At 41.5% G+C, this 16,657-nt stretch overlaps 1 protein-coding gene across 2 annotated transcripts in view; it reads right to left on the bottom strand.

Moving 5' to 3' along the window:
- Window positions 1-16,657, bottom strand: part of NSD3 (nuclear receptor binding SET domain protein 3) — a 119,036-nt gene that overhangs the window by 75,162 nt on the left and 27,217 nt on the right. For both annotated transcript variants that reach the window (XM_058194054.1, XM_058194055.1), the window contains exons 3-5: window positions 5,766-5,837; window positions 4,780-4,939; window positions 3,274-3,425 (exon numbers count right to left, since the gene is read on the bottom strand). In XM_058194054.1, coding sequence (XP_058050037.1) covers window positions 3,274-3,425; window positions 4,780-4,939; window positions 5,766-5,837 — 384 coding nt within the window. The remainder of the gene's footprint in view (window positions 1-3,273; window positions 3,426-4,779; window positions 4,940-5,765; window positions 5,838-16,657) is intronic.

Below are 16,657 nucleotides of genomic sequence, written 5' to 3'. Positions count from 1 at the left end.
GTTGGGCTTCAGTTGTTGTGTCAAATTATTTCCAGAAAGATGACCCTGTAGCAAAATGAATGAGTTAGTAATCTGTCATCTTAAAGCAGATTCTTATCCAAAGCATCCCTCTCGTCTTCAGATCTGACCACGGTACAGATTCTGAAGTTCTCCTGACTGTCAACCCAGTCGGACTACTTCATGAAGGGGAAAAAAAAGATGCCAGACGTTAACAAAAACAAAAACAAAAAAATGGTCGGCAGAGTTCAAAATGTTTTGCAAGCTAACGCTAGCTGGCATGAAGTGCTAAGGCAGGGGTGTCAAACTCAAGGCCCGCAGGTCGCATCCAGCCCGCGGGGTGCTTAAATCCGGTCCACAGGGTGCTTAAATCCGACCCGCGGGGTGCTTAAATCTGGCTCGCAGGGTGCTTAAATCCGGTCGATGGGGTGCTAAAATCTGGCCCGCGGGGTGCTAAAATCCAGCCAGTGGGGCCAGCATGAAAATATCAAAGGACTGGCCCGCATGCCTCTGCTGGCCAAAATGGGCCATGTGTGGCCCCCCTGTGGCCCATTTTCGGTCTCCCTGGCCTCCATGCGGCCCGTTTTTGGTCAGCAGAGCGCTGCTGGAAGGAGAAAACGAAGTGTGCAGGGGCCGCGCACGCCCCCCCTCCCCCGTGGCCCATTTTGGCTGGCAGGGTACTGCAGGAAGCATCCATTCTATCTCTCCCTGCCCCCCACTCCGCTGGCCTGTGGAGGAGAACTACAATGCTGATCTGGCCCCCGAAAAAATCCAGTTTGACACCCCTGTGCGAAGGATACCTGAAGTTTATTGTGCTTCCTTACAGTACTTGACAATTCAAACGATCTGAACAATTACATAATTCATCTTTGGTAATAACTACAGTAGACTTGAACAACTATAGATGCACATTGTTTAAGAGAAGTATAACCAGCGATGTTGGTGAATAAGTAAGTAGCCTAAATTTTCAAACAATTTTTTTGGGGAGGGGAGGGGGAGGGGGGGCCTTCAGTATTTTGCTCCATGCTGTTGAACAAGACATGTTGTATTTCTTAAAATATTAAGCCCATCAAAATCTGACTATAATTAGAGGATACGCCATCATTGTTTCAATAGAAGGCTTTCAAATTATAGCAGCATGATTCTACATGTTCTTCAGAAGCTACGAGCTGCTTACTTTCGCTCCAGACTCAAGCGTGTACTTTTCAACAAGCTCATAATAAAAGCAGAAGGATCAGGCCTGTTGTACATCTAATTTAGCATTCTATATCACACATAAACATCTTCCAACATCGAGAAAAGCAGGCAATCGGCAGCACAGAGCCGCCTAATCCTCCATGGTGGCCTTTACCACTTCTGATGGCTAAACTCTACATTTTAACTATGAATTACCATATTTTTTGGAGTATAAGCCCCACCTTTTCCCCCCAAAAGAGGGTGAAAATCTGGGTGCGTTTTATAATCCGAATGTAGCCCCGTCCAGCCTCGCAAAAGGAGATTTTAGAGGCTGAAAAAAGCCTCTGCAAGAAGCTTCAGAAAAAAAAGCCTCTGAAAAAAGCTTCAGGGAAAAAAAGCCTCCAAACAGAGCTTCAAGAAAAAAGCTTCTGAAAGAAACTTCAGGAAAAAAAGCCTCTGAAAGAAGCTTTAGAAAAAAACTCTCCAAACAGAGCTTCAGGAGAAAAAAAAAGCCTCTGAAAGAAGCTTCAGGAAAAAAAAGCCTCCGAAACAGAGCTTCAGGAAAAAAAGGCTTTTTTTTGAAGCTCTATTTCGGAGGCTTTCAGAGGCAGAAAAAAAAGTTTTTTCTGAAACAGAGTTTCAGAAGTTTCAGAGGCAAAAGGCTGGAAAAAAAAAAAGCAAGGCACAGAGCTCACAACCAATGAACCTGTTGTTAAAATTCACCTCTGGGAACAGCTGATTGCGGGTATTCTGGGAGGCCGATCCACCCGCCAATCAGCTTTTTTCTTATTTTCCTCCCCTAAAACTAAGATGTGTCTTATACTCCGAAAAATATGGTTAAGTAAAGGCTTCTCTCAGCCCTGAATCTTGCTGTGTTCAAAGCCAATGGATGCCATATTTTTCCAGCACCAGCCCTGATATTATACATCTATGTCAAATCATCCCTTATCCATCTCTGCTGTAAGAAGGGGCAAAGTGTAATAATAATACGTCATATTTCTATTTCTACAACGCTGATTTGGAACAGCGATGGAACAACGGCTGATGACTTCTTTCTATCGGTCCATCTTTCTATCGGTGCAGAAAATTGTATATGTTGATGCAGAAGTTTTGCAAGGCTAGGACAATTATCAGACGAAGCTCCCTGTTTCTTTTACCTTAAGAGCTGATGGCATTACCTGTCTGTTTTCAAAACCAAACAGTAATTTGTTACCTTGACTGATAAGTTTCTATATAAATACACAAACCCACCTATAACTCTTTTGAGTTATAACCTGTATTTTTTATTGTGATTTTATTAGGATTTTAAACATGTAGGTAGGTATAAAATAATAAAACCACAATAAAAATACAGGTTATCACTCAGAGAGGTTTAGGTGGGCTTGTTTAATCATGTTACAGTTTTTTTTTTTATTATTATTTTTTTTTGGAATTTATATCCCGCCCTTCTCCGAAGACTCAGGGCGGCTTACATTGTATAAGGCAATAGTCTCATCCATTTGTATATTATATACAAAGTCAACTTGTATTGCCCCCCCAACAATCTGGGTCCTCATTTTACCTACCTTATAAAGGATGGAAGGCTGAGTCAACCTTGGGCCTGGTGGGACTCGAACCTGCAGTAATTGTAATTGCAGGCAGCTGTGTTAATAACAGACTGCATTAGCCTGTTGAGCCACAAGAGGCCCTTTGATGTTGTAAGCTGCCCAGAATCACGTTACATCGAAATGGGTGGCAAACAAATTTAATAATAATTTGGTGGCTCAGGCTGGTAAGACAGTCTGTTATAAACACAGCTGCTTGCAATTACTGCAGGTTCAAGTCCCACCAGGCCCAAGGTTGACTCAGCCTTCTATCCTTTATAAGGTAGGTAAAATGAGGACCCAGATTGTTGGGGGCAATAAAAGTTGACTTTGTATATAATATACAAATGGATGAAGACTATTCTTAACACAATGTAAGCCGCCCTGAGTCTTCGGAGAAGGGCGGGATATAAATTCAAATTTAAAAAAAATAACATTTAAAAATATCTGGGTTTGTGGGCACAGCTGTTCTCTTACTTGCCGCTAAAATAAGCTTATCATTTCAGACTGTACATACCTTTTGTTTCTCAGAATGGTTGGCCTGCTTAGCAGCCTCTGCCACTAGCTGATCATACTGTTTACGTCCTTTATATTCTCGTACCCGCTTTTCATGTACCCAAGCTCTTTCAGGTTGGTTGCTAAAGAATTGAACATGATATTCTCGTGCACCTGGAAAGAAAAGTGGGGGGGGGGGCGGAAGGGGACGACGACATGTAAAGGAAACATTTGGCTAAGAAATTCCACCACAACATTTTTTTCATACTCTCACACCTGCGTGAAGTAGACGGGCAAACTTAAAAACATTTCCCTTTTAACAAACAAACAAAAACGAGCAAGTCTCAGGGGGGAGGGAGGGGGGTAATGGGGGGGGGAGGGGAAGATTATAAATTGATTGATTGCCGTTGTACAGGAATAATGGTAGAATTAAACAAGTTGGAATGGTGTGAAGTCGGGGCTGCTCGGTAACCACTCCCGAAGGGAAAGGGTAAGGAAAGAGGAGTAAAGAAGGAAGGTAGGCAGGTAGGTAGGTAGGAAAGAAGGGAGGGAGAAGAAAGGATAGGAGGAGAAGAAGGAGGAGAAGATAGAGGGTTAGAAAGGATGGTAGTGAGAAGTGGGAAAGAGGAGGGGAAGTAGGAAAGCGAGGAGAAGGATGGTGGGGAAAGTAGAAGAAGGATGAGAAGGGTAGAAAGGATTAAGGGAGGGAGGGAGTGGCGGTCGAGCAGGCCTGATTGAGCATAATTTGAGTATAGGATCGATTGTTGGATAAGTGATTGTATTGTACACTGGTCAAATTGTGGGAATTATTATGGAAAATAAAAAAATTTGCCTGGGAAAAAAAAAAACGAGCAAAAATATCCATCACTTCAGTTGTGACTTTTAAAACTTGATCAAGTGTAAGTATACAGAAGTATGCTGGTGTAAACCACAGGTGGGGTTTCAGCAGGTTCTAAGCAGTTCTGGAGAACCGGTAGCGGAAATTTTGAGTAGTTCAGAGACCCGGTAGTAAAAATTCTGACAGGCCCCGCCCCCATCTATTCTCTGCCTCCAGAGTCCCAGCTGGTTGGGAGGAAATGGGGATTTTGCAGTAACCTTCCCCTGCCACACCCACCAAGCCATGCCACGCCCACCAAGCCACACCCACAGAACCGATAGTAAAAAAATTTGAAACCTACCACTGATATAAGCACATGAAAAAATGAATCTAAGGGACCTCAAATGCAACTGTTTTAGACCAGGGGTCTCCAACCTTGGCAACTTTAAGACTTGTGGACTTCAACTCCCAGAGTTCCTCAGCCAGCAAAGCTGGCTGAGGAACTCTGGGAGTTGAAGTCCACAAGTCTTAAAGTTGCCAAGGTTGGAGACCCCTGTTTTACTCTCCATATCATCTCCTGGTTTTAATTTTAATCAGATTCTTGATCTAATCTGCTCATTTTTGAATTATGAGATAGTAATAAAACAATTAATCGAGTCAGCTATTCAGAAAGTTTCTGAAATAACAGCTCATACATTTCTCTTTACTGACCTCTCGTGTTAATTTTAGTATGAACTTCGAGTTGAGGGTCTCTTGAAACCATACAGGGCCACCAAGGATATGTCCCCACTTTGGACCAGACAAGATCTCCCACTTCAAATTTGCAATCACTTGCCTCTTGCACAGAAACTGAAGAAGCAACCTGCTGCACCTATATGAGAATCACAAACACAAACACGCGCACACAAAAAAAATTACATCACATGAAAGTGAAAAGCTGTTATTACAAATCAGATATTCCGATGCAGAGCATAATGTGGCATAGGCTATTGAATGTATGGATGAATTAGTCCATATCCTGCACATGGTATATTACCGTATTTTTTTGGAGTATAAGACACACCTTTTTCCCTCCCAAAAAAGAGGGTGAAAATCTGGATGCGTCTTATACTCCAAATGTAGCCCTGCCCAGCTTCTCAAACGTAGGTTTCAGGGACTGAAAAAAGCATCAGAAACGAAGCTTCAGAAAAGAAGCCCCCAAACAGAGCTTCAGAGGTTTTTTTCTGAAGCTCTGTTTGAGAGGCTTTCAGAGGCAGAAAAAAGTTTTTTCTGAAACAGAGTTTCAGAGGAAGAAAAGAAGCAAAAAACAAAACAAAAAACAAAGGCACAGAGCTCACAACCAAGGAACTGTTGCTAAAATTCACCTCTGGGAATAGCTGATTGGGAGTATTCCGGGAGGCCAACCCACCTGCCAATCAGCTTTTTTCTTATTTTCCTCCCAAAAAACTAAGGTGCGTCTTATACTCCTGTGCATCTTATACTTCGAAAAATACGGTATATAAAAATAGATGGTTTTTGTCTCCTGTAATTTTTTGCTTGTCCTCCATCTGCCAAGGCAGCTAGGATGCTTCTTACAAGAGTCTCTTCTCCAAAATTTTGGTCCAACAGTCTCCCAATAATTCTGATAATAAAGTTCTTTGTCCTGAAGGCATACCTGTTTTAATACCATGTACAATTAAAAAGACAAAAGCACTAACCGGGGTTTCGTCCAATGTTGCCATTTCTTCCCTTGGTTTTTCAGACTGGATGCTAAGCCTTTCATTTGGTCTCTGTAAATTAAAAAAAAAAAAAAAGTTAAAAAAAATGAATGAAAGAAATGCAGGGATCAATGATTACCAGAGAAAACATTCCCAGTGTGAGGTCTTGTCTTCTCCAAATCTTCGGAAGAAAGCAGGACTCTTGAAACTGAAGTTGTTCCAAAAGGAGCTTTTATTTAAAGGCTTGCGATAGCAAAAGGTCTAGGCAGGAACTAAACTTTCTCACTTAAAAAAACCAGCAATTTAAAGCCATGCAAACAAAACCCCTGCCAAGCACAGCAATGTAGGAAACAGAAACTTAATAAAGAGATCCCTCCAATCCTCCCCCTCCCCACCAGAATACCAGCGTCCCAATAGAAATATGGGACCTGACATGCTGCCCCCCCCCCGCACTAGTAAAATGGGAAGTCCACCTGAAAGGAAAAAAGAAAGGGAAGGGATAAATTGTATAGAATTGTAGTAAATGCAAGATAAGAGATTGTAATATTTGAAATGTCTCTAATTGTTGAAATTTAGTTAAAGCATTTGAAATTATGTTTACTTAAAAAAATGAATATAAATTTTTGTGATTGGAATAAAACTATATCATGTTGTGAAAAGGGAGTAATGGGAAAATATTTGAAGAGGATGATTTAGAGTTAGGGTTAAACGTTAGAAAATGATTGATCTGAAATTAAAGGGTTTTAACTTGGAGGAAACAATGAGAGGAGGGGAAAAAAAGAGAGAGAAAATGATTAATGATTAGAGATTAGGGCGAATGGTAAGATTAGTTATACAATAGAAATAAGGAAAAGAAAATAAAAATTAGAGAGAAAGAATATTATGGCAAAAAGTGAAAAATATAAATTGTGATGGGAAAAAACTAAAAGTTGTACAAATTTGTGACGCGGCCAATACTCTGTTCAAAAAAAAAATGCACTGTTTGTTTGTGTGCGTTTGTTAAAAAATAAAAAAAACCTTTTTTTTTAACAAAAAAGGGAAGGGGGAGACAAAGAAAACATAAAATTAGCGAGGTTTGTCAGGGTACAATTGGTGAAATATATGTATTAATTCAGGGGCATGCACATGTTTTTTGTGAACCCATTCATTGTGTGAGAAGGGGAGGTGTTTCCAAGCCACCAGGTACTGAGTGGCTCCACAGAATTTCCTAGAGTCTAGAATTTCTTGAACTTTGAGATGTTGTTCGCCCTCAACCATAATGGAGTGGAACAGGGATAGTAGCCGGACAAAGGTCAGAGGTGACTGCAGGCTTCAATGAAAAACGGGGTGGGCTTGCCGTAATGACTTAGGGCCGTGATGGTGAACCTATGGCACGTGTGCCACCGATGGCACACAGTGCCCTCTCTGTGGGCATGCGAGCCGTTGCCCCAGTTCAGCTCTGACATGCATGTTCGTGTGCCTCCTGGCAGCCAACTGGTTGCCGGGTCTCTTTTGCACTTGCACAAGGGGTGTGGCGTGTATAGTGGGCTCATGTGTGCATGCGCGGGGGGTGGGGCATGTACAGGGACCCCACGGGCAAGTGCAGGGGTGGGGCACATGCAGGGAGACACGCTTGCATGCATGGGGGAAGGACGCATACAGAGGGCCATAAGCGCATTGCATTTTGTGAGTTCAGGCACATGCACATTTTGGGCACTCCATCCGGAAAAGGTCAGCCGTCACTGACTTAGGGAGTTGCAATTCCACTGTGACGGGTTTAATAATATGAATGATTGGGGAAAGGCCCAATATATTTAGGGCCCAGCTTTTTAGACTGCTGCAAAGGTTTTAGAAACTTAGTGGAAAAGTAAACTTTGTCCCTCACTTTGTAAGATCTAGGTTCGATTCGTTTCTTGTCTCCTTGTGCATTATAGGCAGCCTTGGCTTCATCCATGGCTTTGTAGACCACTGGCCAAATGGTTCGTAAATGAGAGGATTTCTGGTTCATGTGAGGCATAGCATTAAATTCTTGCCCTGTGGCCACTTTGAATGGGGTAAAATCTGTGCTAGTGTGAACTGCATTATTATAGGCCACTTCTGCAAAAGGCAATAGCTCAGTCCAGTTGTCCTGCTGATAGTTAATAAAACAATGCAGGTACTGTTCCAGAACTGAATTTGTTCATTCTGTGGCCCCGTTTGTTTGCGAACGATGACCAGAATTAAGTCCCTGTTCAGTTCCGAGTAGGTTCAAAAAGGCTTTCCAGAGCTTGGATGTGAATTGGACCTCTCTGTCCGAAATAATATGTCATGGGGCCACATGCAAGACGTATATGTGGAGCAAAAACAGCTTAGCCAAGGCTTTGGCCATAGGGATCTTTTGGCATAGGACAAAGTGAACCTGCCTTGAGAAAGGGTCTGTGACAACCCAGGTCACTGTGTTTCCAGAACTCTCAGGCAATTCTACAATGAAATCCGTGGAGCTCACTCTCCATGGTGCTGAAGGGTCAGCCACCGGCTATAGTAGACCAGGGTTTTTCCCCTGCCAGCGTTTAGCGGCAGCGCAAATGGGGCAGCTTGCTACATAGCTTTCTATGTGTTTTTTTTAATGAGGGCCATTCGGTATATACCGAGGACCACACTAGGTGTGCGCGCCCAAACCCTCAAAATGCAATGTGCACGTGGCCTCCATGCCTCACTTCCCATGCATGCCCACATGCGGCCCACACATTCACCCCCACCCCACACACATGCACGCGCCCCACCCCCCACATGCACCCCACCCCCCCATGCATGCACGGCAGAGCCCCAAAGACCAGCTGGCTGGAGGGAGGTGCACACATATGCACGGCGGAGCTGAACTGGGGCGATGGCTCGTGTGCCCAGAGAGAGGGTGCTGGGTACCACCTCTGGCATACGTGCCATAGATTCGTCATCACGGACCTACAGCTTCATTGGGTTATGTGTGATATAGGTTGGTTAGAGTAACTCTGTATCAACCTAAACCATTTAGGTTTTAGGAGATTCGAAAGTATACCAGTGTTTTCAGTATCGCCAATACATCCCACTGCAATGGACGTACATTCATTAACACACGGACAACTCTGTACTTTTAACGGAAAGGATAATATGAGAGAATCATCATATTTCTGAAATAGTGGTGCGGTGGCCTAGCGGTGGAGCTCTCGCCTCACAATCAGGAGGCTGTGAGTTCGATCCTAGGTAGAGGCAGATATTTCTCTCTCTCTGGGTACAATGAGAATATATCTGCGGAACAAAACTCCGCATTGGCATCAGGAAGGGCATCCGGCCAGTAAACACTCAGCTCCATTCAGTTGCCCAGACTCCACCCCGCAAGGGATTATGGGGCCGTTAAAAGAAGATGATCATGTTTCTGAAATAATTCTTCAATATCAGCAGCATTTAACATGGCTGCACAGGTTAGTTAGTCGCTGCCATTCTCCAGCATTCATCACAAGTTACACTTTGAAGTTTTCTGAGAACTGTTACTATTGCTGTAGGAGTCCTCTTGCAACCTCTCTCCTTCCTAATACGATAGGCAAGCTGATTCATGTCTTCAACCCTTTTCTTCCCAATAAAGAAACAGAATACATAACCCAGCGAATTGCAATCTTCATCACTGATTCTAAACATATGGGCAGAATCCAGGCAGAGCGCCAATTGTGACTGAATTAGAACAGGGCCATTTTAAGATGTTTGTTGCATTTGTAGTGTAGAATGAAGGCAGAAGTAGATAAGAATTATTTAACTGTAACAGCAAAGGAGGATATAAATTTAGAACCTATGAATAAGTAATTTAAACGCACAAATCATTCTGGGGACTGCAAGGCACTTTGCCAGGCTTTTAAATTTATCTCATTTATGGGCAGATATTTTGTGGAAATGTTCTGTCACTTTCTTTCTGAAGGACTGTTTCATAGTGGCCCAGTTTTGTTCAGGGGGCATTCGTCTCCTTCCTTCCATTTATTAGTGAAGTTGAGTCACCCATATCATCAACTCAGTTTGAGAGGGGGAAGGAGAAAAGCTGTGAGCAGATTATCACCATCAAAGCATTATTTAATAATAATAATAACAACAACAACAACAACAAAACAGAGTTGGAAGGGACCTTGGAGGTCTTCTAGTCCAACCCCCTGCCGAGGCAGGAAACCCTACACCATTTCAGACAAATGGTTATCCAAAATGTTCTTAAAAATTTCCAGTGTTGGAGCATTCACAACTTCTGCAGGCAAGTCGTTCCACTGATTAATTGTTCTAACTGTCAGGAAATTTCTCCTTAGTTCTAGGTTGCTTCTCTCCTTAATTAGTTTCCACCCATTGCTTCTTGTTCTACCCTCAGGTGCTTTGGAGAATAGCTTGACTCCCTCTTCTTTGTGGCAGCCCCTGAGAGATTGGAAGACTGCTATCATGTCTCCCCTAGTCCTTCTTTTCATTAAACTAGACATACCGAGTTCCTGCAACCGTTCTTCATATGTTTTAGCCTCCAGTCCCCTAATCCTCTTTGTTGCTCTTCTCTGCACTCTTTCTAGAGTCTCAGCATCTTTTTTACACTGTGGCGACCAAAACTGAATGCAGTATTCCAAGTGTGGCCTTACCAAGGCATTATAAAGTGATATTAACACTTCACATGATCTTGATTCTACCCCTCTGTTTATGCAGCCCAGAACTGTGTTGGCTTTTTTGGCAGATGCTGCACACAGCTGGCTCATATCTATTGTTCCAAATGTGCATTTCTCAACACCTTCTTCATTAGCCTTATAAAATAGGTCCCAATTACGATCTTCACGGAGGCCAAAGCAACTTGCTAAGGCCATTTTTTGAAAGGAAAGATACAACTAGACCAAGGGTGGGGAACGAAGGCTCTTTTTATGACTTGTGGACTTCAGCTCCCAGAATTCCTGAGCATACAAATGTCACCGCATCCCCACGGTCACGTGATCAAAATTCAGGCACTCAGCAACCGGCACTACAATGGTTGTCGCATCCTGGGTCTTAGGAACACCATCTGCAACCTTCTGAGTTGACTTCGAACAACAGGGGTAATCAGATTCGTGTAACGACCGATTGATTCACTTCACTTCACTTCACAACTATTACAAAATCGGGCGCAACTCACTTTATAATCACCTCGTTTAGCAACAGGGATGGTAGCCCTAATTGTGGTCATTACTCAAGGACTACCTGTATTGTCGCTTGAGGTGATATACGGTATCTAGGTATTTCATGCTAATAATTTCCTTTTTTTAAAAAGAAATTTTTTTTAATGTTTTAACTAAGGGACTTATAAAGTATTTAAAAAAGGCCTTTTACTGATCTCCTTTTGTTTAATTGTAACGATGAATGAAGAGACATCTTCCTCACAAGTTTTTTTTTATTTGCATTTATATCCCGCCCTTCTTTGAAGACTCAGGGCGGCTTACACTATGTCAAGCAATAGTCTTCATCCATTTGTATATTATATACAAAGTCAACTTTTTATTGCCCCCAACAATCTGGGTCCTCATTTTACCTACCTTATAAAGGATGGAAGGCTGAGTCAACCTTGGGCCTGGTGGGACTTGAACTTGCAGTAATTGCAAGCAGCTGTGTTAATAACAGACAGACTTAGTCCGTTGAGCCACCAGAGGCCCTAATTTAAATAATTTTTAATTCAAATAATTTAACAATACTTTAGAATTCTTGATGAACTTATCTTTTCTTTTATATACACTGAGAGCAGATGCACCAAGACAAATTCCTTGTCTGTCCAATCACACTTGGGCAATAAAAAATTCTATTCTATTCTATTCTATTCTATTCTATTCTATTCTATTCTATTCTATTCTATTCTATTCTACTCTACTCCCTATTCCTAGTCTATTCTCTGCTCTAATGATTTCTTCCAACAACCAGTTCACCAAACTGCTCAGAAAGTTAACAACCAACTCTCCCGAAGTGGTGCGAACTGGCTGAATCCCACCACCGATCCTAGGAATAATAATAATAAAAAAATACTGCTTGCAAGAGACTTCCTAAGTTGCCACAACTTTGCTAACCGGAAGTGAGTTTTGTCTCTCTACACTATCTGGTTTTCACAGAAGCTTTAGAAGTGAGCATATATGAAGGGAAATTTTTTTTGCAACTCAAGTTCCTTGCTAGAAACAAAACCCTGGTAAGTTATATCTCCATTTTGTTTGTGAAAATATAAAGGCCAAACCTAGGACTTCTTTCCTGTTAATAAATTGTGTGAGTTCATTAACAGGGTGTCTTATAAGCCAGTTACAACAGTGGTTTGCAAGAGGCTTAGTTGAATTATAGCAAAGTAGTAGAGAATACTGACATTGTTCTGTTTTGTTCTAAGAGTGATTTTTATGGACAAATCTCTATTTTAATATAACTATTTTTTAAAAAAATTGTTATTAATATAGATAAAAAGAGCAACATGTTCAAAATCCATATAAGCAGTGTGTTGTCTGGTTACAATTCTTTTGAATAACATTCATCATAGCAACCATGATCGCATTCTCCAATAGTAATCTCATAATAACAGTGCTTTTCCCTCATAATATTAATACATATTAATTATTAATACTAATCAAAATGAATAAGCTACAGTAAACAAATAAAATTAATCTTTCTCTTGTAATTTTTGAAGTTCTAACTCCTGTTTCTCTCATCCAGCCATGATAGAACAGATTGCAAAATATTCAGCGTCTTCCTTTTCTTTAATTTCAAATGTTAGTTTATTCATTTCTGCACATTCTAAAAATTTTGTTATTATCTTCTGTGGGTATCTCCTCGCCCTTCCAATGTTGTGGCAACACGATTCTGGCCACTGTTAACACATGTATTATTAAGAATACATTTCTTCTATGATGCCCAAGAGAAATGTTTCTAGTTTTAGATCTATATGTTCCCTTACCACCTTTTCTACCAGGTGTGCATCTTAGTCCAGTATTATTTTGCTTTCAGACATGTGATAATACGAGCCCGGGATTTGGTTATACTTCCAACACTTGGCAGAGATATTCTTAAACATTCTAGCTAATATTGCTGGGGCGAAGTGCCATCTATAAAATATTTTGTATAAGTTTTCTTTATATGCAGTGGACGATTATAACTATTTTGATACAGTATATGCATCAAGTATCACCTGAATTTTAGTTCAGGCATATATTTGATTTTGAAGCTGATTGACTCCTAGATAATTCTGGACACTTTACATCTTAAAAACAAGAATTTGGTGCATTAATAGGTTTCAAGATTAGCAAACAGAAGACAAAGACGTACATACTTAACAAAGTACATATTTTGTTATATAAATGTGACAAAGCAAAGAAATATTGAAGTAGGATTCATATCTTAATACAGAAAATTCTCAAAGTAAATATAAAGATAAAACCAGAAGCTTTTCTTTTGGGTTTAATGAAAAAAAACTTTCTTGGAACTTTTATATCATACATGTTGATGGCAGCAAGATTATTTTATGCACAAAAGTGGAAGGACGCTTTGAGTCCCACAATGGACGAGTGGTAGCAAAAGCTGATGAATTAGCAGAGATGGCTAAATTAACTGTTTTGATTAAAGAAAAAAACACATCTATTTTTGTTTCTACCTGGAAACGGCTTCTGGACTTTGTGCTCGAGGTGGGAGAAAAAATGAAACTTTGATTTTGGGTTTTACCAATTAAATAGATTTGTTGTTATAGAAATGGCTAGTTTATAATATTATGTAAAAGTTAAAAAGTCGAGGTATGAAATTATTATCTTATTCTACTGCACCAAAAGGAGTCAGAAATCAATGCCTTTTCTTTCTTTTCCCCCTTTTTCTTATACTTTTCCCTTCCCTCTCTTTCCTACTATTTTCTTTTGTATTTTTGTATTTAATGTATAAGCTACATAACACACACACACACACACACACACATCCCACCTATCAGTCTCAGAGTTTTCTTTCAACACTAACATTCAAATGAAATTACTTTTCAAATGGAGTGAAAATTTAATTTGGGAGATGGCATGGGGCTGTTCAGTCATACATCATTACGTGTAAAGGCTATTTTTTAATAAATTGCTTAACTCCATTAAAAAAAAAATGTTGGGTTGCTACCAACATTACGCCACATTTCCTCATAGTTTAACCACACCTTCTAAGACCGTTTACAGTGTATTCTATTGTGGCATGAGGCAATATTTCAGCTAGTCTACTGAACAAGAAGCAATGGGTGGAAACTGATTAAGGAAAGAAGCAACTTAGAACTAAGGAGAAATTTCCTGACAGTCAGAACAATTAATAAGTGGAACGACTTGCCTTCAGAAGTTGTGAATGCTCCAACACTGGAAATTTTTAAGAAAATGTTGGATAACCATCTGACTGAGATGGTGTAGGGTTTCCTGCCTGGGCAGGGGGTTGGACTAGAAGGCCTCCAAGGTCCCTTCCAACTCTGATGTTATGTTATGTTATGTTAAATATGGGCCAATGAAGAGCATTTTTTGTTTTGTTTTGCAGAAACAAAGCAAATGCTTGTGCATCTCTGTTTCGTGAGTATGCCTATCAATATTTATAGAATGCCATACCACTGATTGAAAGGGTCATCTCACAACTTTGTGTACCAATGTTGTGGCTCGCTGGCAGCCAGCAGAGCTGGCAGCAGAGTCGGACAGTGAGGAGGTGGGGGAGGAACTTGGGTTGGTCCTGGGGGCTGGGGAAAGTTTGGACGAGGGGTCTGCGTCGGAGGCAGAGAGAGTTAGACAGCAGCGAGGCAGAGGAATAGCTGGAGCCCGTTCCCAGTGTGCACATGCACAGAGCTGCCAGAAGACAAGAACAACTCAGAAAGCAGGGTCGACTCAGGAGTAAAGCCACACTTTGGAGGTGATTGGCCCCTCCCATAGGAAATAAAAGAGGAGAGAACAGGGAGTGGGCTTTTGCAGGAAAACATCCATTCATTCCATGGCTTTGAGAGACTCTGTGCCAAGTTTTGCCTTGTACTGTGGTTAGAAACAAGTTACAGGGCAGCTTGCCAAATGAGAGGTGGTGTGTTGAGAAATATTCCTTTGAAAAACTGTTTGGACAAGCCTTGCTGACTGCGAATGAACGTAATTCACAGCTGTGTAAATAAAAGAGGTTTTGCAGGGATCATTTCCTGCCTCCTGCTTGTTAAGGGAGCCTAGGTCAGAACAACCAAAAGTAAAGGTCTAAAGACAGAACTATGAGACCAATTCCACAAAACAAGTAAGTTTAGTCAATGGAATCATAATAAATGAAATGATGCCAAAATATGATCTGTGTGTACATGCGACAACATGATCAGACAAACCAATATGGTCTGGTGTTTAAGGTGCTGGTTTAGAAACCAGGAGACTGGGAGTTCTAGTCCTGCTTTAGGCATGAAAACCAGCTGGGTTTTCTATTAGCCCACCTCACAAGGCTGTTGCTGTAGGGAAAATAGTGTAATGGTCCACCAGCAGCCTGCGGAGCTGGCAGCTGAGTCGGACAGTGAGGAGGCTGGGGAGGACAATGGGCCAGTCCTGGAGTCAGGGAAAGGCCCGGACGAGGGCGCTGCATCAGAGGCAGAGGTGGAGCCAGGGCCATCTGGGAGCGATGCGTAGACTCTGGAGCCTCCAGGGGCGGACAGCAGAGAGGCAGAGGAACAGGAGGAGCCTGTTCCTAGTGCACGCATGTGAAGAGCTGCCAGAAGGCAAGAGCAGCTCAAGCAAAGAGGATGATTCAGGAGTAAGGCCAGGAGATGATTGTCCCCTCCCATAAGACTTAAAAGAGCAGCAACGGCTCTTGGGCTCTTTGTAGGAAAACAACATTGCTCCAGTTGTTTCTAACTGGCGTCTCTTGTTTCTGAACTTTGTAGGGCTTTGCCAAGAAAAGATTTTGGCAGGGTGCCAAAGAAGACAAAGGTTTGTGATAAGGCCGAAGGACTTTTTCTGAAGGACTTTGTTTTGGAATTAATTTGGACTAAGCTGAGAATGAAGCAATTCTCAGCTGTTCTAATAAAATATGTTTGTTTAAGACTGATTGTGTCTGGTAATAACTACTTGGGCATAGGTCACAACAAATTGGAGGAGGAAGGAGTATAATGTATGTTCTGCCTATAAATAAAGCGTTAGATAAAAGTCCAATAAACAAACAAACAAATAAATTTTGCAATTACATACTTATGGTGAACATCAGCTACAAGCACTGAGTCAGTGTGTTTGTGTAAAGTCATCACACGTTTCCTCTTTATCCTTCTGTAGGTGTCCATGCATTTAGTGGTTAAGGCTTCAGTCTGAGAATAATCCCCATTAAACTCAATGAACATTTTGAATAGGTATGGATACTACTGGATTAAAGGTAAAGGTAAAGGATCCCCTCGCACATATGTGCTAGTCATTCCTGACTCTAGGGGGCGTGCTCATCTCAGTTTCAAAGCCAAAGAGCCAGCGCTGTCTGAAGACGTCTCCGTGGTCATGTGGCCGGCATGACTCAACGCCAAAGGCGCACGGAATGCTGTTACCTTCCCACCAAAGGTGGTCCCTATTTTTCTACTGGCATTTTTGATGAGCTTTCGAACTGCTAGGTTGGCGGAAGCTGGGACAAGTAACTGGAGCTCACCCCATTACACGGCACTAGGGATTCGAACTGCTGAACTGCCGATCTTTCGATCGACAAGTTCAGCATCTTACCCACTAAGGCACCATGTCCCTTATACTACTGGATTACACTGAAGAACAAATTTGAAACGTCAAAATTACTTTTTTATCTAAAATTGTATTTTAAAACCTTCAGGCAGATGATTCGATTAGCAATGAAAATCAGAAATTATCACGTGAAGCTAAATAAAGTGGAGCCTGAATTGTTCTGGGTGGTAAAAGAGATTTCTGCACGAAACAGTTACCCATTCACACAGGGAAGCTTATAATTTA

The sequence above is a fragment of the Ahaetulla prasina genome, chromosome 9, assembly GCF_028640845.1.
Source record: "Ahaetulla prasina isolate Xishuangbanna chromosome 9, ASM2864084v1, whole genome shotgun sequence".
Classification (NCBI taxonomy): domain Eukaryota; kingdom Metazoa; phylum Chordata; class Lepidosauria; order Squamata; family Colubridae; genus Ahaetulla; species Ahaetulla prasina.
Note: the sequence above shows the minus strand (reverse complement) of the source record. Positions and strands in the feature narration are given on the sequence as shown.